The sequence below is a fragment of the Cynocephalus volans genome, chromosome 1 (genome assembly GCF_027409185.1).
Source record: "Cynocephalus volans isolate mCynVol1 chromosome 1, mCynVol1.pri, whole genome shotgun sequence".
Taxonomy (NCBI): Eukaryota; Metazoa; Chordata; class Mammalia; order Dermoptera; family Cynocephalidae; genus Cynocephalus; species Cynocephalus volans.
Genome location: NC_084460.1, coordinates 30480648 through 30504576, shown reverse-complemented (window position 1 = coordinate 30504576; position 23929 = coordinate 30480648). Strand labels below are relative to the sequence as shown.

The 23929-nt window shown below is 33.7% G+C and overlaps 1 protein-coding gene across 1 annotated transcript in view; it reads right to left on the bottom strand.

The window, feature by feature from the left end:
- The window catches only part of ITCH (itchy E3 ubiquitin protein ligase), a 120635-nt gene that overhangs the window by 3679 nt on the left and 93027 nt on the right, over positions 1-23929 (bottom strand). Inside the window, exons 15-24 of the mRNA XM_063090376.1 lie at positions 19906-19978; positions 18885-18956; positions 16608-16696; positions 14728-14887; positions 14412-14545; positions 13947-14087; positions 8507-8627; positions 7967-8071; positions 5981-6077; positions 2595-2667 (exon numbers count right to left, since the gene is read on the bottom strand). Coding sequence (XP_062946446.1) covers positions 2595-2667; positions 5981-6077; positions 7967-8071; positions 8507-8627; positions 13947-14087; positions 14412-14545; positions 14728-14887; positions 16608-16696; positions 18885-18956; positions 19906-19978 — 1065 coding nt within the window. The remainder of the gene's footprint in view (positions 1-2594; positions 2668-5980; positions 6078-7966; positions 8072-8506; positions 8628-13946; positions 14088-14411; positions 14546-14727; positions 14888-16607; positions 16697-18884; positions 18957-19905; positions 19979-23929) is intronic.

Genomic DNA, 23929 nt, shown 5'->3' with positions numbered 1-23929 from the left:
AGAAATCAATTGTATTTCTATACACTAGCAATGAAGAATCTGAAATGAAATTAAGAAAACAATTCCATTTACAATAACATCAAAAAGAATAAAATACTTAATAAATTTAACAAAAAAGTGTAAGACTTGTACAATGTAAACTGTAAGACACTGTTGAAATAAATGCGAGAGAACCTAAATAATTGGAAAGACATCCCATGTTCATGGATCTGAAGACTTCATATTGTTAAAATAGCAATATTCCCCAGATTTATCTATTGATTCAAAGCAACCCAAGTCAAAACCCCAGCTGAACTCTAAACAGAAATGGACAAGCTGACCCTAAAATCATATGGAAATCCAAGAGGCCCAGAACAGTCAAAACAATCTTGAGAAAGCTAAAGGATACATACCTCCCAATTTCAAAATTTTCTACGAAACTACTGTAATCAAGGCAATGTGGTACTGACATTAAGGATAAACGTATAGATCAATTGGATAAAATTGAGAATCCAGAAATAAACAGATATATTTATGGTCAATTGATTTTCAACAAGGGTGCCAAGACCATTCAGTAGGGGAAAGAATGGTCCAATCAACAAATGATGCTGAGACAATTGGATATCTATCTGCAGAAAAATGAAGTCAGACCACTACCTCATACCATGCACAAAAAAGACTCGCTATGGATTGTAGACCTAAATGTTAAGAGCTACAACTATAAAATGCTTAGAAGAAAACATAAGCTTTGTGACCTTTAGTTAAACAAAGGTCTCTTAGATATATCAAACACACAAGGGACAAAAGAAAAAAGACACTGAACTTCATCAAAATTAAACTTTTGTGCTTCAAAAGATACCATCAAGAAAGTGAAGACAAGCCATAAAATGGGAAAAAGTACCTATAAATCAAGTATCTGATAAGGGACTGGTATCCAGAATTTATAAACAACTATTGCACCTCAACAATAAAAAGACCAAAAAAGATGAGAAAAGGATAGACATTTCTCTGATGAAGATACACAAATAACCAATAAGCACATGAAAAGATGCTCAACATCATTAGTCATCAGGGAAATGCAAATTAAAACCACAATGAGATACTATGTCATACCTACTAGGATGGCTATTATTAAAAAAGCAGAAGAAAATAAGAGTTGACAAGGATATGGAGAAATAGGAACCCTTCTGCACTGCTGGTGGGAATATAAAATGGTCTAGCCACTATACATGTATGTATGGCAATTGCCCAAAAATCAAAAATAGAATTACCACATATATCCACTTCTGGGTATATACCCAAAAGAACTGAAAGCAGGGACAGAATAGATACCTATGTTTATAGTAGCATTATTCAAAATAGCCAAAAGGTAGAAACAACCCAGTGTCCACTGACAGATGAATGGATTAACAAAATGTGGTATATATCCATACAATGGAACATTATCCAACCTTAAAAATTTAGGAAAGTTTGATATGGTATGACATGGATAAATCTTGAAGACATTATTCTAAGTGAAATAAGTCAGTCACAAAAAATAAGGTATAATTCCACACTTATGAAGTACTTAAAGCAGTCAAAATCATAGAGACAAAAAGCAGAATGATGGCAGCCAGGAGATAAAAAAAGGGAATAAGGGGAAGTTATTGTTTAATAGGTACTTTTCCAATTTTACAAGATAAATAAAGTTTTGGAGATGGATGGGGGTGATGATGGCACAACAATGTAAATGTACTTAATGCCACTGAACTGTACACACGTTAAAATGAGAAATTCTATGTTACATATATTTTACCACAGTTGAAAATTAATTTTAAAAAGGAATGAAATATCGATATATGCTACAACATGGACAAACCTTGAAAACATTATGCGGAGTCAAAGCAGTCAGACACAAAAGGCTACATATTATATGATTCCCTTTTTATGAAATGTCCAGAATGGTGAATTTTATGGTATCTGAATTATATATCAATGAAGTTATTTTTAAAATCTCACATGCATGTATATATATGAAAACGTAAAGGAATAGATAATGAAATAGAAAAAAGGTCAGGTGGAGAAAACAAAAATATATTCAGCAAGGTCCATAATGACCACTGAAAAATATGCCTCACAAAATAAAGTTCAAACATTGTTGATGCTAGATTGAATGCCAACATACTTGTGTTATTGTATTTGAGGTAAGATTAGGGTTGGTTGTTTAGTTCTGTACTTTTTTAGAAATGTGGTTAAACTACATATTAGAAAGTAGATCTCTTATCTTTTATTCTTTCCCCGTCTTCAGAGAAAAGTTAAGAGTATTCTAAATCCCACATTTTTTCAAATATTTAGAGGTGGAAAAGGGATTGACTACAAATGGGCATAAGGGATTGTTTGGAGTGAAGGAAATGCTTTAAACTGGACTGTGGTGATGGTTGCACTACTTTGTAAATCTACTAAATATCACTGAATTAAAATGAATAAATTTTATGTTATATATGTTAAGCCCCAATAAAGCTGTTAAAAATAATTCAATACCACAAGGAAAATATTTCTAATTTCTAACATGCTTTAAATAGCTACAATATAACTGGAAAAAGGCTGTTTTCTCTATTCCTTCTGATTTTACTTACCAGGTATGACTTCTGGGCAACCAATTTTCTTTCCCAACTTTTTCAATGCAGAATTTCTGTGGTCCATTGCTCCCTAAAACATAATGAAATCATAAACAATTTGTTAATGTGGTGGTTCTCAAACTGTGGTACCCTATCCACCAGCAGCAGCAACATCAGCAGGGAACTTATTAGAATCACAAATCCACACACCCTACTCAATATATTACAGCATATCTAACTACATAGAAGGAAAGGAGTTTAGTTTAATAGTGTTAATTAATATGTAATAGAGAAGATCCTGAATTGCTTTTAATAGATTTAGAATCAAACATTAAAATAGCAGACATATGCAGGGATCTTTGTGAATTTCATTAATAAAGGCTATTTTACAAATATGCCATATTACTATCACCCTGACTGCTTTTCATTTTTATTTATTTATTTATTTATTTAAAGATGACGGGTAAGGGAATCTCAACCCTCGGCTTGGTCTTGTCAGCACTATGTTCAGCCAGTGAGCCAACTGGCCATCCTTATATGGGATCCTAACCCATGGCCTTGGTGTTATCAGCACTGCACTCTCCCGAGTGAGCCATGGGCTGGCCCCTGACTGCTTTTTAAAACTTTATAAAACAATAAGAAATCTAGTTGTAAAAACTATATACTAAAATTTTTAGGTTTCCTGTTGTTTTTCATCTCACTGTGACACTGTCCCTAACCCACACAACTTCTGTGTAAACTCTTGCACTTATGTTCCTATTTTCAGCCATCTTTTAAATGATATGTAAAAATATCAGAGCGTTGGCATGCAGTGGAATTTCATGAGAAGAGATACATTTCAACACCACACTTTGAAATAAAATCTATTTCATCTTCCTCCACTTTGACCATCTATAATTTATTCTGGCAGGTGTATTATCCCTACTTTGTTTAGGTTATTTCCCTCTTTTTCTTATCACATATAATTAAGTCTATTATTTCTTATCTTTTCAAAATGTTCTTTCATTTTCCAGTGCTTCCTTTACAGAATAGCTCCTGATCTTCTTTTAAACCCAAACCTTTTCTTAGAAGTACAAGTATCTGTCTACTTAACTATATCTTCTAATATAACTGTTCCCAAATACAAATATATTGAAATACATATTATTTCATTATAAATCACTTAAAATTTTTCTCTGTTGTATTAGTGCTATGTATATGTATTTTGGGGAGACTGTGGATAGGTTATTTATCAATTTCATTTCAGAATATTAGAGAAAATATTACAAATATCTCTTAATAAAAATGGGATGTTGGATCTGATAAGATCAAGAACCATCACATTAAAGGTTTATATACATCACCCTTACAACTTTCTTCTCCTGTACCGGGAGGAAATTTAAACTAGATGGCTTCTAAAATTCTATACGTCACAATCTCATTGTCTCCATCTTCCAGGGCCATCCTTCTGTATTGTTTTAGATAGCCCCATCCAACCCTAACATTTTTCTAAGAGCAGATCTCTTTCTTGTCATCTAGTTTAATGATCAGAATTTCAGTTTGTACTGAGAAGCTTCCACAATTTTTTTCCCCTCATTTTGGTCACTGCTCTTTTTCCTTCCCAACCTCCAACATGCTTTCTCTTATTCAAACTAGAATGCATTCTCAAAGGTGCCCCTCCAAAAACTTCCTTAGAAATCACCCTTCTGAGACCTTTCTGCAGCACACTGGAAAGGTTACTGCAGCCCTTCTATATTGCTGCTGAGAGACCATACTATTTATTTCTTCTGTTCACTCTTTGGCCTCTCCTTTGAGTCTGCCTCCAGGCTATTTCTATCTCACCCCTACATACGGATGTTTCTAAGCATCAGCCTTCTACTCTTCTATGGATTCTATTTCTGCATAAAGACCACCCATTCTTACAGCTTCAAATGTCACTGCTCTGATGACTCAACTTTCCCTCTCTATTCTTACCTCTCATACCTCTACAACTGCTTCACTGGAATTTTCTACTTGGTTGTCTGGCAGTAATTTTAAACTCAGTGGGTTCTAAGCCACTCATCACCCTCCCCTGACATCTCTAAACATTCTCTTTATACTTCATGACTTCTCCATTACTCCATGTTTTATAACATGGTAGTTCATGGTAGTTATCTTTCACACTCCTCTTTTATATCTCATCTAATCAAGCTCTGCCTGTTTCTATATTTGTAACTTCTCTAGCATTTATCCCTTCTTTTTTTTTTTTTTTTTTTTTTTTTTTTTAAAGATGACCGGTAAGGGGATCTTAACCCTTGATTTGGTGTTGTCAGCACCACGCTCAGCCAGTGAGCGAACCGGCCATCCGTATATGGGATCCGAACCCAGGGCCTTGGTGTTATCAGCACCGCACTCTCCCGAGTGAGCCACGGGCCGGCCCTTATCCCTTTCTACCTCCATCTCCTAAGATCAAGTTTTCATCATTGCTGCAATAATTTATTCTTATCTCCAGGTTCTCCCCATCTTTTTTTTTCTGTTTTTTTTTTTATGGAAATTTAGGAAACAGATCTCCCCATCTTTTAATCCATACTATATCTTGCTACCAAATCTTCCTAAAATGCAGCTTCAGCAAGTTTTCCCCTCTTTGAAAAGTTTCCACAGCTTCTAATATCCTCAGGGTACTATCCTGAGGATATTAGAAATTCTTTTGGTCTGGCTTTTAAAGTCTTTGTTAAACTGGTTTGCTCTATATCCAAAATTACCTGCTTAGTTCTCTAATTCTGACTCTCTGTTCCAGCTAAACCAGAATTAAGGAACACAATTTCTCTGTGTATATTCCTTTGGTACCTGGCCTAATGTCGTTAAAGAAATACTTCAATTTGCTTAAATAATTTATCATTTAGTCCCCAAATAAATATTCTCATGGTCATTCATTTCAATATGACACATGTTTTAATCAGTGACTATGTAACAGGCATAGTGCCAGGCACCAGAAATAAAAAGATGATGAAGATATGATTTACATCTCAAAGAGCTACTGGTCTAATAGGGAAGAGTGGTCTTAAACACAATAGGGAAACTACTACCCACTACTGTACACTGATTTTCTCAGATCATTAAAATACAGTATAATACAACCAATAGAGTCTGGCACATAGGAGACACTAAAATGTTTACCAAATGACTGAATGTACAAACAGATTTTCATATAGAAGACTGCTATCTTACTGAAAGTTAAATTGTGGGGTCCAGCTGAGGGTTAAAAATTTCTATGGAGGTAAGGACTACAAAGTGATTTAAAAGTTCACACAAATCCAGGTAAACTGTGACTGGTTGAGAAAATGGCTATAGTTGTCTTTGTTGTTTCTGATAAGCTGTATACATATTTATCTAACAGCCGTGTGATAAAAAATTTTGGGTACAGGAAAAGTACCCTCTGTACATACCCATGAGGTCAGCAAATCCTCCTACTGGTAATCGGCAGGTTCCAGTAACAAACTGCAGAAGTCTCATTCTCTTCTCATTATCAATTTCTTTAACGAACTAGTAAAAGCACATTTAAAGATAAATGTAGGTCATACGTTATATTCAACACACTAAACAAGAATGAAAACGATCATTTCAAATCTCATGAACCCCTGGTGTCATCTGCACTAGATAATGACTTCACCCAACAATGTGGATGGAATGCTTGTCAAAGCTATCTCCATGTTTGTCAAAGCTCCACCAATCTTCCCCTATATAAATCTTAGGACCGCATCCTTAAATGGAGATAGAAAAAGAAGGGTGCCCTAGGCCCAGAGCTCTCTACTCGGGCAATTTCAAGATCAGCTCTTCGATGGCAGCTCCTACGTTTTTCCCCTAGATATGCCTGTCCTATAGAATATTCATGTAGTTACATAGGACACAGAGTTTGAGTCATTACAGATTTTTTTGTTTTATAAACAAATGAAATCAAAGTCACACAATTCTGATCCAGATATATCCCAATAACCTTCTTTTCTCAATGTTTGTTAGGTTTTGGCATAGCTACACATAGAATTATGTGGCTCTTCTCTCTGCAATTCTGACTCAAAACATTAGGTTTCTGAAGGATGTTTCTAGCGTGTACCACAACTATTTTAGATTAGCCAAATATTTTTTGTAAGGAATAATTTTTATCCTATTACACTATTGTCAATTATTTTAAAATGCTAACCCTATTTATTACGGAAACTCAGTTCTGTGAGTTTCTTTCCACGTAAAGCAGACATTTAACAATTTTTATTGTGGTAATGAATATATAACATAAAATTTATCATTGTAAGCATACAATAACATTAAATACATTCACAGTGTTGTGTAACCATCACTGCTATTTCCAGAGCTTTTCCATCATCCTAAACAAAAACTACGTACGTATTGAACACAACTTTCCACTCCCACTCCCAATAGCTCCTGGTAACCTCTATTCTACTTCTTGTCTCTATGAATTTGCCCATTCCAGGAACCTCATGTAACTGGAATCATACATTACTCGTCCTTGTGTGTGACTTACTTCACTTATTTTAAAATTCATAATGTTTTAAAGGTTCATTCATATTGTAGGTTGTGTCAAAAAATTCATTCCTTTTTTGGGCTGAATAATATTCCATTACATGTATTTACCACATTTTGTTTATCCATTCATCCATCAATGGGCATCTGGATTGTTTTCACCTTTTGGTGATCTTGAATAATACTGCTATGAACACTGGTATATGAGTTATCTGTTTGAGTCTCTGCTTTCAAGTCTTTAGGGGTGAAGAATTGCTAGATCATATGTAAATTCTATGTTTAACCTTTTGAGGAACCACCAAACTATTTTCCACAGTGGTGCACTGTTTTACACTCTCATCAACAATGCATAAGGGTTCTAATTTCTCCACAATAGAGAGACTATTATTTTGGGGTTTTTTTTTCTGGATAATACCAATGGGTAAAAAGTGGTATCTCATTGTGGTTTTAATTTGCATTTCCTTAATGACTAATGATGTTGAGCATCTTTTCATCTGCTTACAGCAGGCATTTTTTTTGAGAGATCCTTATGATTCTGAACTAGTCTCTTACATTTTGCCATCTAAATATTATGTAATTCTTAATGAAGTATGAATGTTGAAAACCATACTTTATATAGTTCAATAGAATTCCAAAAACATTTAAATCAAATGCAGGTCAATCTTATCATCTGGAATTGTCTTACACTCTGAGCAAAGGTACAAGGTATGTGTTGCTTACTGGCAATAGTCTTAAAAGTGTGCTGTTATAATCTGTATTGATTTATTATAATGCACAGGACTAGACTGAGGGGCCTACACACTGGTAAATTTTGTTTTGTGACTCATTTCCATGTGGTAAGCAAATCCTAAAAAATTATGCTGTGTCTACCAATAGAAATAAATTTAGAGACAAACCTGCCAAAACCACATAATCTGTTTGCTTGTCCTAGTGTAATGACGGTAGATGGCATGTCTTTGCCAGTCATTCAAGTCAATTTCTTGCATTCCACATAAAAGGACCTTTAGGGATGAAAAAGACAAATTGTTTCTTTATGTAACTGTACAAAAAAATGCTAGACATAGATAAGAAAAGACTATTAAACACAGCTTTAAAAAAAACATTAATCAGTAGGCTCCAGTTTGCAAACTATACATCATGAATTGTATCTACATTACTCATGAAGGTCAGTATCCATGTATGGTATCATATATACACATATTCAGGGAAATAAGTCAATTGTAGAGAAGCACTAATAGTAATACTTTTGGGGGGTAATACTCTTTATTTATCTTTGAATAAATTATGGTTTTCTTTAACCACTGAGGATGCCTCAAAACATATTACCAGCATAAAAAATACTACTGCCACTGGAAAGATGGGAAAGTGGTTGAAAGCAGATATAGGAAGGCATTATTTACTAGTATGCTGTGGGGGAATGAACAAAAACTCATTACCTCTAATTCCTTTGCATCAAAGTATTGCAAATACTGCTGCGGAAGTATTTCATTAAAGCCCTCAAAGAAAGCTTGTGTCTGTTCTTCAACACCTCGAGACAACCTCCATTCAGCTACCATTCTGACAAATAAATATAAAAAGATCAGAAATTTAATTTAAATTCTGAGTATGAATTTTTAAAACATTATTATTTAAGAAAAACCTTCAACTATATGCAAAAGTAGAATATAACAAACCCCTTGTACACACGTCCATACTTCATTACAACACCAATGTTATCTATGCCCCTATTCATACCCTAGATATCACATAATTTCATTTTAAACAAATATTTCAGTATGTCTCTACACAAGATCACACCACAAAAAAAAAAAAAAAAAAATCCAATAATTCTTTAATATCAAGTGTTCAGGATCTAAAAAAGATTCATATATTGCAAAACTCTCTTATGCTTCTTTCAATATGTAGGATTCCCCCCCCCTCAAATTTTATTTTTTTGGGGGGTGGGGGTAGCTAGTCTGTATAGGTATTGTACCCTGGACCTTAGTGTTAACCCTTACAATTTTTTTAAATGAAAATGTTATAAAAGAAAATTCTTCTCTGCCAAGTATTATAGATTTCGACTTTGCCTTTCTGCTATTCTTTATGTACATATATACACCTTAACAGTTAAACATGATAAATGTATAAATTCATTTTTTCCATTTTATTACAGAATATTTACTTTTTAAAAATTATAATGCACAAATATGTGTATTTTAGGCATTTGATTCCTCGACAACAACTTATGACAAATTTTGGAGTCCTAAGTTTAGGTTGTATTGGACTAATCCTGGTGATTACAATGATAAGATAAACTCTGGACAAATTATAAAAAACAAATGGTTTGAAGGCATCAGCAAGAAACCAAAAGCATAACAGGAACTGGTGGAGATCAGATTCTTAAAAGGAGGTTAGCACACTAGAGCAGATCCACATTTAACAGGTTTTTCCCCAGAGGGCACGTCCCAGTTTACAGACAGCACAGGTGAATAGAGACCAAAGGGAAAACAATAATCTTACTAAGCTGAGCAGACATGAGGTTGGGAGCTTGAAGCTGCCAAAGCAGCTAGGGGAAAATCCCAGAAAGAAGGAAGACAAAGAGAGGGAGCTCCCAAATCTATACACAAAAAATTTACTTCAAATCCTTAACTGATTCGTAAATGAATGTGCGTAGGATGATGAGACTCCAAAGAACTCTGTGGAAAGCAACAACTGGAATGCCAAAGACCTGAGCAGAAATTTCAGCAGCTACCTAGTGCTGGAGAGAGAATTTAACAGTCTACATCTCATAAAGTTAAGAGGGGTGCGGTACACCGCTTTCCATTGCAAGGAGTAAGGACCATATTCTAGGAATAAGGGTTATGTGTTAGGACTAAAAGTAAAATAAAAGTGGACTGACTCTAGCAGCTTTCACAGGATCAAAGTGATCTGCCCTTAATTTAACTACCCATCAGAACAAAATTCAAATACTCTTTAGAGGAAGAAAAAAGAATCCAGAGTCTTTACCATTAGTATCCACAATAAAAAAATTACTACACACGCAGAGAATCAGGAAAATGTGACCCATAAGAAAAAGCCTATAAGTAAGGCTTACAGATGGCCCAATGTTGAAGTTAGCAAACAAAAGACTTTAAAACAGCTATTAAAAATGTATTAAAGAATTTATAGGAAAAGATGGACAAAACGGGTAAAGAGATAGAGATTCTCGTCAGAGAAATAGAAATTCTTAAAAGAGCCAGATGAAAATTCTAGAATATATGAAATGAAAATTTCACTGACTTAACGGCAGAAAAGAGCTGTGAACTTGAAGACAGATGAACCAAAATGATCTAAAGGACCGGAAAAAAAAGATAAGGAAAAAACAAACAAAAAAACCCCCCAAAATTCCACAGCATCTGAGAACTATGGAATGATACCAAAGGTTATATATACATGTAACTTAAGTCTTTGAAGTAATGCAGAAAGGGGAATGAAGCATAAGGAACATCCACAGAGATAAAACTCCAAAAATTTCCCACAACTGATGAAACGGCATCAACCATAGATACAAGAAGCTCAGCAAACAAGTAGGAAAAACATAAAAGGGATCACAACTAGACACATCAGAGCCAAACTGCTAAAAAACAAAATTAAAGAGAAAAATCTTTTAAAAGCCATATACAGACACATTTAATTCAGAAAAACAAAAACAATGGTTCACATCATTAAAAATAATGGAAGTTAATGGTTAACGGTTGAAAGTGCTAAGAATTTTTTTAAAAAATTATATACCTAGAATTCTAAATCTAGTGAAAATAGACTTAGAAAATAGTGAAATAAAGATGTTACCATATAAAAGCTGAGAGAATTTAATGCTAGCACGTGCACACTAAGAGAAATGGTAAAGAAAGATTTTAAGCCAAGGGGAAATGATTCCAAATGGAAAAATGGATCTGTGAAAAGAAATGAACAGGACCAGGATAATAATGTGAATAAAAATAAGAGTACTACTTCTTAATTTTCTGTAAAAATATACTGATTACTTAAAGTAAGAACAGTAAGGTATTATGAGATTTATAACATGTAGAAATAAAATATGAGAACAGCACAAAGGGCTAGCGTGAGGTAAATGGAATTATACTATTATGAGCTTCTTATATTGTATAAGAAGTGGTATAATATTAATTTTAGGTAGGGCCGAGCCCGTGGCGCACTCAGGAGAGTGCAGTGCTGGGAGCGCAGCGACGCTCCTACCCGGTTCGGATCCTATATAGGAATGGCCGGTGCACTCACTGGCTGAGTGCCGGTCACAAAAAAGACAAAAAAAAAAAAAAATTTTTTTTAGGTAGACAGGGATAAAACAGTTAAACAAAGAGGCATAGCTAAAAAACCAACAAAAGAGATTAAAAAAGAAAAGTAAAAATTGCTGTCCTAATTCAAGCAAAGTAGGAAAGGAAGAACAAAGGAAGTTGGGAAAACCAAAAAAAAAAAAAAAAAACCAGCAGCAGCAAAAAAAGAAGCAAGGTGAGACTTGTAAACAGCAAAACAAATAGCAATGGTTAGACCTAAGTCCAATCATATCAGTAATAACATTAAATATAAATGTACTAGACACGCCAGTTATAAAGGAGAGCTTATCAGACTGGATAAAAATAATAAGAACAAAGAATACGTTACTTACAAGAAACATTTTAAACATAAAGACACAGAATAAAAGGACAGAGGACGATATACCATGCACATACTAATCACATGGAACCTGGAGTAGATATATTTATATTTAAAAAGTAGACTTTAGGATAAGGGATATTACCAGAAATAAAGAATGACATTTCATAATGAGGGTTAATTCAAGTAAGCATACCACACACGTCAATGTACTAACGGCTTCAAAATACATGAAGCAAAAAATAAGACTGAAGAAGAAATAGACACACATTTATAACTGAAGAATTCAATATTCCTCACATAACTTATAAAAGAAGTAGACAAAAAAAATCAGTAAGGATATAGAAGAACTTGACATTATCAACCAACTTGACTTAGTTGAAATTTTTATAACACTAACCCAACAATGGCAGCGTACACATTCTTTTCAAGTGCACAGGATGGATCATATGTTGGGTTATAACACAAGTTACAAAACATTTAAAATGATTAAAGTAACACAGAGCATATTCTCTAACAACATGGAACTGAACTAAAAAACAACAGAAAGGTATACCGACAATCTCCAGATATTTGGAAATTAAACACTATACTTCTAAATAACTTATGGATCAAAGAAGAAACCACAAGGAATAATAGAAAATATTTTAAATTAAATGATAATGAAAACCACAACATACTGAAATTTGTGGGAGGTAGCTAACATAGTGCTTAGTTAGAAATTTATAGCTGGAAATACTTATATTAAAAAAGGTATAAAATCAATGATCCAGAATAGGACAAAAGATTTGAACAGACACTTCACAAAAGAGCTACAAATAATCAATACACATACGAAAAGGTACTCAACACCATTAGTCAAGAGAGAAATGTTCATTAAACCACATGAAATACTACTGACAATAACGAGTTGGCAAGAATGTGAAGTAACTCACAAATATTGGAGTAGGACTGCAAACTGGTACAATTACTTTGGGAAACTGGCAATTTCTGATAATATTAAACACCTACCCTAAGACCCAGTGATTTTACTCCTGGGTATTTACCCAAGAGGAATACAAACATATGCCTACAAAAAGACTCAATAAGAATACTCATAGCAGCTTTACTCATCATAGCCCCAAACTGGGAAAGAACCCAAATGTCCATAAGAGAATGTATATACAAATCGTGATATATGAGGATATTTCACACATATATACTATGGAATACAGTACTTCTCAGCAACAAAAGTAATAAAATACTGATACATATAACACGGCTGAATCTTACAAACACTGAGTAAAAGAAAAAGCCAGACACAAGAGTGCATACTATGACTCCATTTTAGGAAGTTCACAGAAATAGAACTAACAGAACTTGTTGTTTCTGGCCAGGGGAAGGGTTGTTATATATTGTCCCCTTATGGGGGTCAAGAGGAAAAGAAATGTTCCATAATTTGATTTAAGGAAGAGAAATATTCCATAAATTGTTTTTTTTCTTTTCTTTTGGAGGCTGGCCTATGTGGAATCTTGGGCTTTTTTCTTTTCTTTTTCTTCTAGAGTACTAGGTATATCATAACAAAATCTAGATACATCATAATAAAAAAAAAACTGTGGAAACAATTAACAAAAACTAATTAACTAAATTTTAAAGGGATATTTTAAACTAACTAAAATTTTAAAGGGATAGATTATTTACCAACAATTAGTGACTTTCCACAGTATTTGGTAATAGTTAAATAGCGTATTTTTAACTGTGGAGTGAAAACCAGGCAAGAGACTCTCAGAAACTAGAACTTAAGAAAAAGCAGACATACTAAATTTAACACTGATTGGAGAATACTGGTGTTGAGAAGATATGAATGAACTAAATTGCTCTTGAGCCTAGAGGTATGAACCACTGCAAAGGATTACCGAGGATAGACTATAAACCATCATTTTACTTACAAATTTTACCTGAGTTTATGATAGTCCCCATGAAAATATCTGCATATGAATTTGAGATTCTTTTCAATGACATGATACATAGCATTGTGGTTATACAATTGGTACTTAAAAGAGTGATCCAGCATGACTTCTACCCTTAAAATTCCCACTTTTGGGCTGAAACTGGAAATGAGAAATAACTGCCTATATAGGACAATGATTAGTACAAAGGCAAACATTTTTTAAAAATACTGTCCATTAGTATTACTAGGCAATTAGCAACATGCTAATTGTAGTAGCTCCACAGAAAGGCTAAACTATGACAAAAGGATCATTCTCTCACCTGATGTATTCCTCTTTATTTTCTTCTGTTACAAGAATATTGCCACCATTGGGTTTCAAGTCATGACTCTTAATTTCACCTAGGATTTCTTTATCAACGGAGAAGTACATTTCCAAACCACATTCCTCAATATTGTTTTCTCTGCACAAATGAAATTAGCACTATTTGTTATATTCACCAATTCAATCATGATTAAAAAGTTTTAACTAAAGGCCTATGTTCTTAAATAATATTAAGGTACAAGATCAAAATAAGAAACTGAAAGATTATGATCTAAAGTCATATTATTGCCTAAGATCTTTGGCAATATTTTTACAGATATTTCTGTAAAACTTATATTGAAAATGATGTATAGATCATTTAAATTCAATAAACTAATTTTATGCTTAGTTTGCATAAGCTATCAATGTCACATGAAAGCACATAGACTATATTTTAATAAATTAAATGGAATCAGAAACTTACTTAACCCAGATGAGAGAATTGTAAAATTCTGGATCAATAGATTCTAAATCCTTGAGTCCAACTGGTTTGTTCAAGATACGTTTATAGAATGGTAAAGAAAAACCCGTGTCTATGAATTTCCCATGGAACAGAGCCTATGCAGAGAGGAAACAATACTATTTAAGAGAATTGTATAATAGTCATTTTATTTAAAAATGTTAGATGAGTTCTTCATTTAAAAAAACTCCCTTGTCATATGATCTGTTATGACAGATACGAGAAAATTTAATATTGCTGAATTAGCAAAGTAAATGCACAGTTCTCCACCTGCACTTACCATGGCAATAAATCTGCCAATAAAACGAAAGTATTTCAGGTGATCTGGATTGATATAAGAAGCGGGGTTTATCTGCAAGCAGTAGTTATCCTTTCCTGCATATTCAAACAGGCAATACATTGGGTTCAACACTTCATGTGACAAAAGAAAGAACCATTCTCTGAAATCAAAAGAGAACTTGGGATGAAAAATCTTGTAAGTTACCATGCCAACAAATCAAAGAGAAGTGCTACAAAGTTCTCAGGAATCTATAATTAGTAGGTAACAGTTTTCTAATCTCATGTTGATTTTTACTGCTTCTGTTCAAATTCACATCTATTTTACAGAGATAATACACTGCTTATTTGCCTATTTCAAAGAATCTAAGACATCACTGACTTTAAATTTAAACTTTAAAGCCACCTTTATATGATGAACCACTAAAATTTTTTTGTGTAATTGTGAAACACATCCCAAATTCAGAGACATTAAAATATGAAAATGTTAGTCTTAGAATCAATGAAATAATATACATAAGCAAGTTTAAAATTCACTATTGACTTGTGATTAGAGTGGCTTAAATGAGTATAATATGCCATCAATTACTAAGTCTCATAGTGATCCTCATGAAGTGCCACTATTCCCTAACACGTTAGATAAATATAAAAAAAACTTCCAATTTCACAGGTGCAGTAAAGCACTTAATTCCAGCCACTCACTTGTTAGAAAAATGTTCTGGGAGGTGCAACCTCAAATGCAGTTAAATTACCAACCCATATTAACAAAAGATTATGGTTACTAAGTATGTAACATTGGTGGACTGATAGAGCAGATCTGGGGCAATATGTGTAACATCAGCAGTGTCCTAGATCTCTATTCCTTTTAGTTCATGGCCTCTGGTGGTAATACTAATTATATTTAAAATAAGCATATAGTTAAGAATGAATGATTGCCCACCTCCTGAATTATCTTTAATATTTACAACATTAAATGTTTCTTCACATATTTATTATTTATCTATGATTAGTTCATACACTTTGAAATAGCTTTATTTGAACTTGGAAACAATACAAAGAAGAACTACTAAAATGTGGCCACCAGTTAGTGAGCACACCCAGATCTCTGAACTGGGTCATTAATAAACAATATTTCTATTCACAATAGTCCTAGAAATTGCTATTCTTATTTCACTGATGAAGATATTTGCCCAAGGTCACACTATGGAGGGCAGTCTTGACTCCAAAGTCCTCGCCTTTCCACACTGCCAATGCTACGCAAATTTTTAACCTGGTATGATATATTGTTACGGAATAAGCAAAGCAATTTCTTGCTTGAGGCTATCTTCTAGCTTCAATTAGAAGCTCCAATATGAAGAAAGCAGAATTAAGACTTTCAACTCCTATTTTATACGCTTTCTACACTCTCATGACAGACATATTAATCTTAGTTGGGAAATGAGTGACTGTTATCTGTATCAGTACGTGTAGTGGGGAAAATGAACTGATCACTACAGGGCCTTGTGTGCTCTGTGGAACATTATAAGATGCTTGACTGAACATTGGCTATTGGTTAGATGACTCAAAGCTTGCATCCAGGCTCTACACCTTACTATGTGCGTTAGGCAAGTCTCTAAACCTCTTCATGATCTGTAAAATTTATCTCACAGAGTATCCTGAGGATTAAATGAGTGATGTGGATGAAATCGATTAGCAGTACCTTAGAGAGAAAGTGTTGAATTAATGTTTGTTGAAACTCTGTAGATGCAGCATAATAAAGTTATAATAATTTGCTACATTTCATTTTCCTAAAACATAAGATTGAGAAAATAATACTTGCAAGCAAAGTATAATTATACCTTTCGAGGAAAGAAACTAAGTTCTGAGTATTCATATTATCACTACCTTGCTACACCTCCATAATCTAAACCTTCTTCTCCTGGAAAAATCACCCACAAACGTCTTCGCAGATCTTGGGGACTGAAGCTCATTATCTACAAAACAATAAAGTAAAAGAACTAGTGAAAACAGTTTTTGAAACAGCATTCTACCACTTCCAGTTCTGAAATCTCCTTCGTTATAGGTAACTTAAAACTCCCACGACACAGAATGGTGTTTTGGGTCTAGTCAACACTACACATACAGAAAATACATTCAAATTTCATATTTTATATATTATACATGTCTATTTTTATATACTTTATACACATATAAATTTCTTTTTAATGATCCTACTACGAACTTATTTATAAAGTTGCTTATATCAATTGCTTAGAGCACAGAGTAACTGTGGGCATAGTCAGAGGTTAGGTGTTATTTCTTTGTTTTTTGTGTTTGGTTATATTTGGGTTTGTTTCACAGTCAAAAGTACACATAATAGCTAACTGCCTAACCTGGAAATGAAAACCAGTGGCTGCAGAGAGAATCCAGCTAACTTTGGAAATTCATTCTCTTTGGCAACCTATAAATAGCTGGAAAAACTACTCAAATTTTCTGTCCTATTATAGGTGGTTAATAGATCATCTTCATATTTGAAGAACAATACAATTATTAAGCTACACTGAATAGCTGATTTGGTTTCCACTTCTGTAAGACCACTTAATTATTTGCCCAAAATTGGGTCAGCACAGTGTATATGAATTACTCTTAGAAAAAAATGCAAGGGCTTGGAGAGGAAGTTGATATAATGCCTATACTTTATCAAGTGTTAAGAATGAACTCTCACTTTAAATATCCAGAGGAGCAATAAGTAACCTATTTATGCAAAGGTTCTCACAGTTCCCCACAAAATAGAGAAATCAGTTTTGTAAATTCACATCCCACTCAAACAAGAAAATCCCAGTTGTAACAAAAAATTCAACACTTATGACATGCTTATGATAAATATTCTAGGGCCAGCCCCATGGCGCACTCGGGAGAGTGCAACGCTGGGAGCGCAGCGGTGCTCCCGCCGTGGGTTCGGATCCTATATAGGGATGGCCGGTGCGCTCACTGGCTGAGTGCGGTGCAGGCGACACCAAGCCAAGGGTTGTGATCCCCTTACCGGTCACAAAAAAAACAAAACAAACAAACAAACAAAAAAACTCCCAAAATAAATATTCTACAAATACTAGGCTAGGTACGTAGGCAAATGAGACACGTTACAAGGTTAAAACTATCTTTAAATAACTCCCTTTAATAGATGCCTAGTATAAGTAAAAAAATTTTTTTCTCCTGCAATTTCCCCCATAAGCAGTTGTGCTATATTAACAAATGAAATACTATCCAGAGAAATTTTATCCAACAGCAATAAAAAAAATCTGATACTAATTTTGCTATCAGATTTGTTACCTTTAAGCAAACAAATTGTTCTCTTAAATTTTTATTCCCCTTCATTTGATGGACGTCAAAAGGAGGGTGACAGTTTTAAACAACTGTTTTAGTACCACCTGGCCTGTCATTCTACAAAAGCCTTTAGCTTTCAAAAGTCAAAATATAAAAAGGACAGTTTAATAATGTTTTGTATCTTTTCAGCACTGCTACCAGCAAGTTATGTTTCAAGAAACTGGCCCAACAGAGACTGACTATATTCATTGTAAAAATCCAAGTGATACAGAAGTATAAAAACAAAGTCCTTCCCTCTCTTTTCTACCCATCTAACAATGTTCATATGGATATTTCCAGACCTTCCTTTACTGAAAGCCTATTTTTTTACTTGTGTGTGTGTGTGTATATATATATATATATATATATTTTTTTTTTTTTTCTTTTCCTGACTGGTAAGGGGATCGCAACCCTTAGCACGGTGTGGTCCACACCATGCTCAGCCAGTGAGCGCACCGGCCATCCCTATATAGGATCCGAACCTGTGACCTCGGCACTACCAGTGCCGCACTCTCCCGAGTGAGCCACCAGGCCGCCCTATCTATTTCAAATCAAACAATTAGCAGCTTAGAAATGGAAACCTGAAACCCACTAATCACATTAAATTACTCTGACATTCAAAAGCACAACATGCACATGCTCACATATACAGACAAAACTATCTACATGTTCCTAAGGTAGTTAGCAATGAGATTAAACTTAAAAATTCAAGAACTCCAACTCAAGAAGTTCCAAACTGATCAGATTAAACTGCCAGCACCAAAAGGTGGTCCTGGGCTGGCAACCAGAGGTCAAACCATTGAGTGAATGAAATAGTACCTGTTGAAAGGAATCCTCAAACAATGTTTTTCTTGTTACTGTAATCTTTATGTGCTGTGGCATGGCCAGTTGCTGAAATATAAGAATGACTTAAGTCAACTCTCACCATTAAAATGGCCTATCAAAAAACCAAAAGGGAAAAGTTTTATTTAACCTTTACCTCTGCTTACAGAAAAACAAGTACACTATGAATATGAATTTATATTCAATAACTTTTAACAATGCATTTGTGAGCATTCATGCTAACTATGTATATTCAACGTATAAGAAACAGAAGAAAATAAGATCTCATATGCACAGTGATTACTTAATAATTATTGAGTATAAAAAAACCTTTAATTAATTTAATTTTCAAAAAGTTAATTCAGGATGGCAAGTTAGCTCAGTTACAGTTGGTGCTGATTACACCAAGGTCCAGGATTCAATCCCTGTACCAGATTCTAATTCAGATTTTTCTTGCTATCATGGGCCCAGTTAATTATAAGAGGTTGAAGTTTAAAAATATTCATTACAGTAACTCTTTGACTAATGCATTCACTTTATTTAGAACCCATAAAAATAATTAATTCAAGTAAATATTTATATATCAGAAATAGTTGATCACACCTGGAAAAAAATATTCTGAATAAAACATGTGTGTACATACATGTTCATGTATTACAAACATGTATGTGCCTGTAAAAGTCATTTATATCACAAATGCTAGATATGAAAGTGGCTGGTTACAATTTATACATCAGAAAATGTTTTAACCTATGTTTGAAGATTTCTGCAATCTGAAAGGAATAAGTACTGAGAAAAAAGTGACAATGTTTTCTTATTCAAATGATTTCTAGCTTAATTTTCTAGAAAACAGAAGCCACAAATTATCTAACTGATAAATCTATTTCTTTGCCCTAAAAACAGGAGAAAGGAATACCAAGGCTTCCCATTTTTCCTGTTTTTCTATGAGTTAATTATTTTCACAATCACTGTGTAATACAAGCAACATAACAAAGGAAAAGGGAGTCCCAATACTAACCTGACACCAGAACCGGAAATACTGAACCTTTGCCTTGAAGTCCCGAACATAGGCTATCTGGGGTCCATTGTCTCTGAGGAAAAACAACGGTTAAAATGACATATATACGTGTTTATAATGCTGAAGGAAAGCCAAATACCATACCACCCTCAGTACTTAGCAGTCAAATACAAAAATACCAAGTGCAACATAATCCTAAAAACACCTTTAAAAAAAAAAAAAAAAAAAAAAAAGATTTCCCCAGGACTATTTTTCAGCAAGAATAAGAAATAAATTTTAATCTTGTTGAAGCCACTGTTGTGGGGTTTTCTTTTATATGCAGCCAAATCTAACAGGGCTGTGTAAATAAGGTCCTATCCAGGAATGTTGTCTATCCCAACATCCTTTCTCCCCTTTGTCCTTAAATGATACCCTGGACATTTATCTGGGCAGACTGCTACCTAGGATAGACTACATTCCTCAGTGTGGCTGTATGACTTAAGTTTGGCTAAAGAGCTCTAAGTGGAAGCCTTGTACAGGACTTTTCTGGAAGGTTCTTTTTAAAGAGAGCTGAGATATCTGACAAGGGATTTTTTCTTTTTTCATTCCAGCTCACCCTTTCTCCATTTTCCAGCCTAGAGTGTGACTCTGATAGCTGAAGTTTCAGCAGCTGTCACAGATCATGAGGTGACCTTGAGGATGGAGACCAGGCACTTGAGTGGTAGAACAGAAAGGAAAAAACCTAGATCACTAATGATACCATGGTGCTTCCCAGGTAGCCCCGGACTTCCATACCACTGGATTACCTACTTTTTCTCCTAGACTATTTTTAACTTCTTTTCTAAATGTTCAGTGCATTTCAATGTAGAACTACAATTGATTTTGTATATTGACTTTGTATCCTATGACACTGTTAAATTCACTTTATTAATTCTAGTAGTTTTTCATAGATTCCTTAGGATTTTCTATATATACAATTATGTTACCTGTATGAGGAAAAAAATACGTTTTACATTTTTCTTTCCAATCTATATATCTTTTATTTCTTTCTGTCATCTCATTGCATAAGCTAGGACTACCAATACAATGTTGAATGAAAGTAGCAATGGTAGATATCCTTGCCTTATTCTGGGTCTTATGGATTATTTCTTCATTAAGTATGATGTTGGCTATAGGTTTTTCACAAATACCTTTTTTCAGGTAAGAAAGTTTCCAAGGGAGCTGAGAGTTTATCATAAACTTGCGTTGTATTTTGTCAAAAACTTTTGTGAAATGATTATATGATTTTTCTCCTTTACTCTATTAATATAGTGAATTACACTGATTGATTTTTGTATATTAAACCAACCTTGCATTACTGGGATAAACTCCACTTGATGACAGCATAACATCATTTTTATATCTGGCTTGATTCAATGTGCCATTATTTTGTTAAGAATTTTTACACCTATTTTCATAGAAATATGAGTAATTTTCTTTTCTTATACTACTCTTATCTGATTTTGGTATCAGGGTAATAGGAGCCTCATAAAATGAGTCAAGAAGTGTTCCCACCTCTAGCATTTTATGAAAGAATATAAATAGGATTGATGATATTTATGACATAAGTTTGATAAAATTTACCAGTAAAGCCATCTAGGCCAGAGTTTTTTTTTTTTGTGGGAAATTCTTTAGTTATGAATTCAATTTCTATGCCAGATACAGGAGTATTCAGATTTACTATTTCTTCCTGTGTCCATTTTGGTGACTTGTATCTTTCAAGGAATTTGTCCATTTAAGTAAAATTATCTGTTTGCAGATGATATATTATATGTAGAAAACACTAAAGATCCCAGAGTGTTAGACTAAACAAATTCAGCAAAGTAGCAAGATATGAAGTCAACATACAATTACCAGTTCCATTTCTATATACTAACAATGAACAATCTGAAAAGGAAATTAAGACAACAATTCCATTTACAATAGCATCAAAAAGAACCAAAATAGTTAGGAATTAATGTAACCAAGGGGGTGAAAGACTTGTACAGTAAAAAGTACCAAACACTGCTAAAAGAAATTAGAGACGACACAAATAAATAGAAAGATATTTATGTTCATGGAATGGAAGACAATATTGTTAAGATAGCCATAACATCCAAAGCAAATTACAGATTCATTGCAATCCCTATCAAAATCCCAATAACATTTTTTGCAGAAATAAAAAAATTCATTATAAAATTCATATGGAATCTTAGAGGATCCTGAATAGCCAAAACAATCTTTAAAAAGTAGATCAAAGTTGGAGGACACAAATTTCTTGATTTTAAAACTTGCTACAAAAGCTACAGTATTCAAAAACTGTGTGATACTGGCATAAAGACAGACATATAAACCAACAGAATAATACAGAAAGACCAGAACAAACCCTTGCATATATGGTCAAATGTTTTTTGACATGAGGAAAGGACAGTCTCAACAAATGATGCTAGGAAAACCAGATAGAACAAAATTGGACCCATACCCAAAACCATATACAAAAATTGACCCAAAATAGATCAAAGACCTAAATGTAAGAGCTAAAACTGTAAAACTCTCAGAATAAAACTTAGGGGAAAAGTTTCATGATACTGGATTTTGCAATGATTTCTTGGATTTGACACCAAAGGTACAGGTAACAAAATTTTAAAAAAGACAAATCTGACTTCATCAAAATTTAAAACTTTTGTGCATCGAAGGACACTATCCAAAGTAAAAAGGCAACCCACAGGAAAATATTTGCAAATCAGATATCTGATAAGGGATTAATATCCAGAATATATAGAGAACTCCTAAAACTCAACAAGAAAACAACCTGATTAAAAATGAGCAAAGGACTTGAATAGACATTTCTCCAAAGAATATATACAAAACGCCAATAAGCACATGAAAAGATACTCAACATCACAAATAATTAGAAAAATGCAAATAATGCAAAAAACACACAGAGATACCACTTCATACCCATTAGGATGGCCATTATCAGAAAACAGAAGAAAACAAGAGTTGACAAGGATATGGAGAAACTGAAATCCTTCTGCACTGCTCATGGGAATGTAAAATGGTATAGCTGCTATGGAAAATAGTATGATAGTTCTTCAAAAAATAGAATAACCACTTGTTCCAGTGATTCTGCTCCTAGGTATACATATGAAAGAAGTGAAAGCAGTGATGCAAACAGATATTTGTATACCAATATTCACAGCAGCATTATTTACACTAGCCAAAAAATGGAGACAGTGTAAAAGGCCAAGAGTAGACAAAATGTGGTATATACAGTAGACTCTTGAACAACATGGGGGTTAGGGGCACTAACCCCCTACACAGTGAAAAATATAACTTTTGAATCCCCCCAAACTTAACTACTAATAGCCTACTCTTGACTGGAAGCCTTACCAATTACATAAACAGTTGACTAATACCTATTTTGTATGTTATATGCATTATATATTGTATTCTAACAATAAAGTAAGCTAGAGAAAAGAAATTGTTATTAAGAAAATCATAAGGAAGTAAAAAAAGACCTTGAGAGATCACTTTTTACTGGGACATGCAATTTACTGGAAAGTCTAACTGCTCACAGAGTTAATTAGCGTCACTCAGTGTTTTCAGCAGATACGACACTTGAGCTCACCACAATAGCAACGGGAAGTGATTATAAAATTAGTACAGTAGTACAATATGTATTACAGTTAATTTTATGCAGTTATGATTTAATACTGCATCTTTATGTTTGTTTACATTTCTCTTGACAGCAAATGGGGCCATGTACTACCTGTAGTACCTCATGAATTTTTATAAATTTCAACTTGTTATAACAGATTTGTGTATATTTTCGGGTAGTAAATGATAAAATAGACTAGTATCTACATACATTTTATGCTTTCATGACATATCTTAATTTTTTAATTTTTATTTTTTTTATTTTTATTTTTTAATTTTATTTTGTCGATATACATTGTGGCTGATTATTGTTCCCCATCACCAAAACCTCCCTCCCTTCTCCCTCCCCCCCTCCCCCCCAACAATG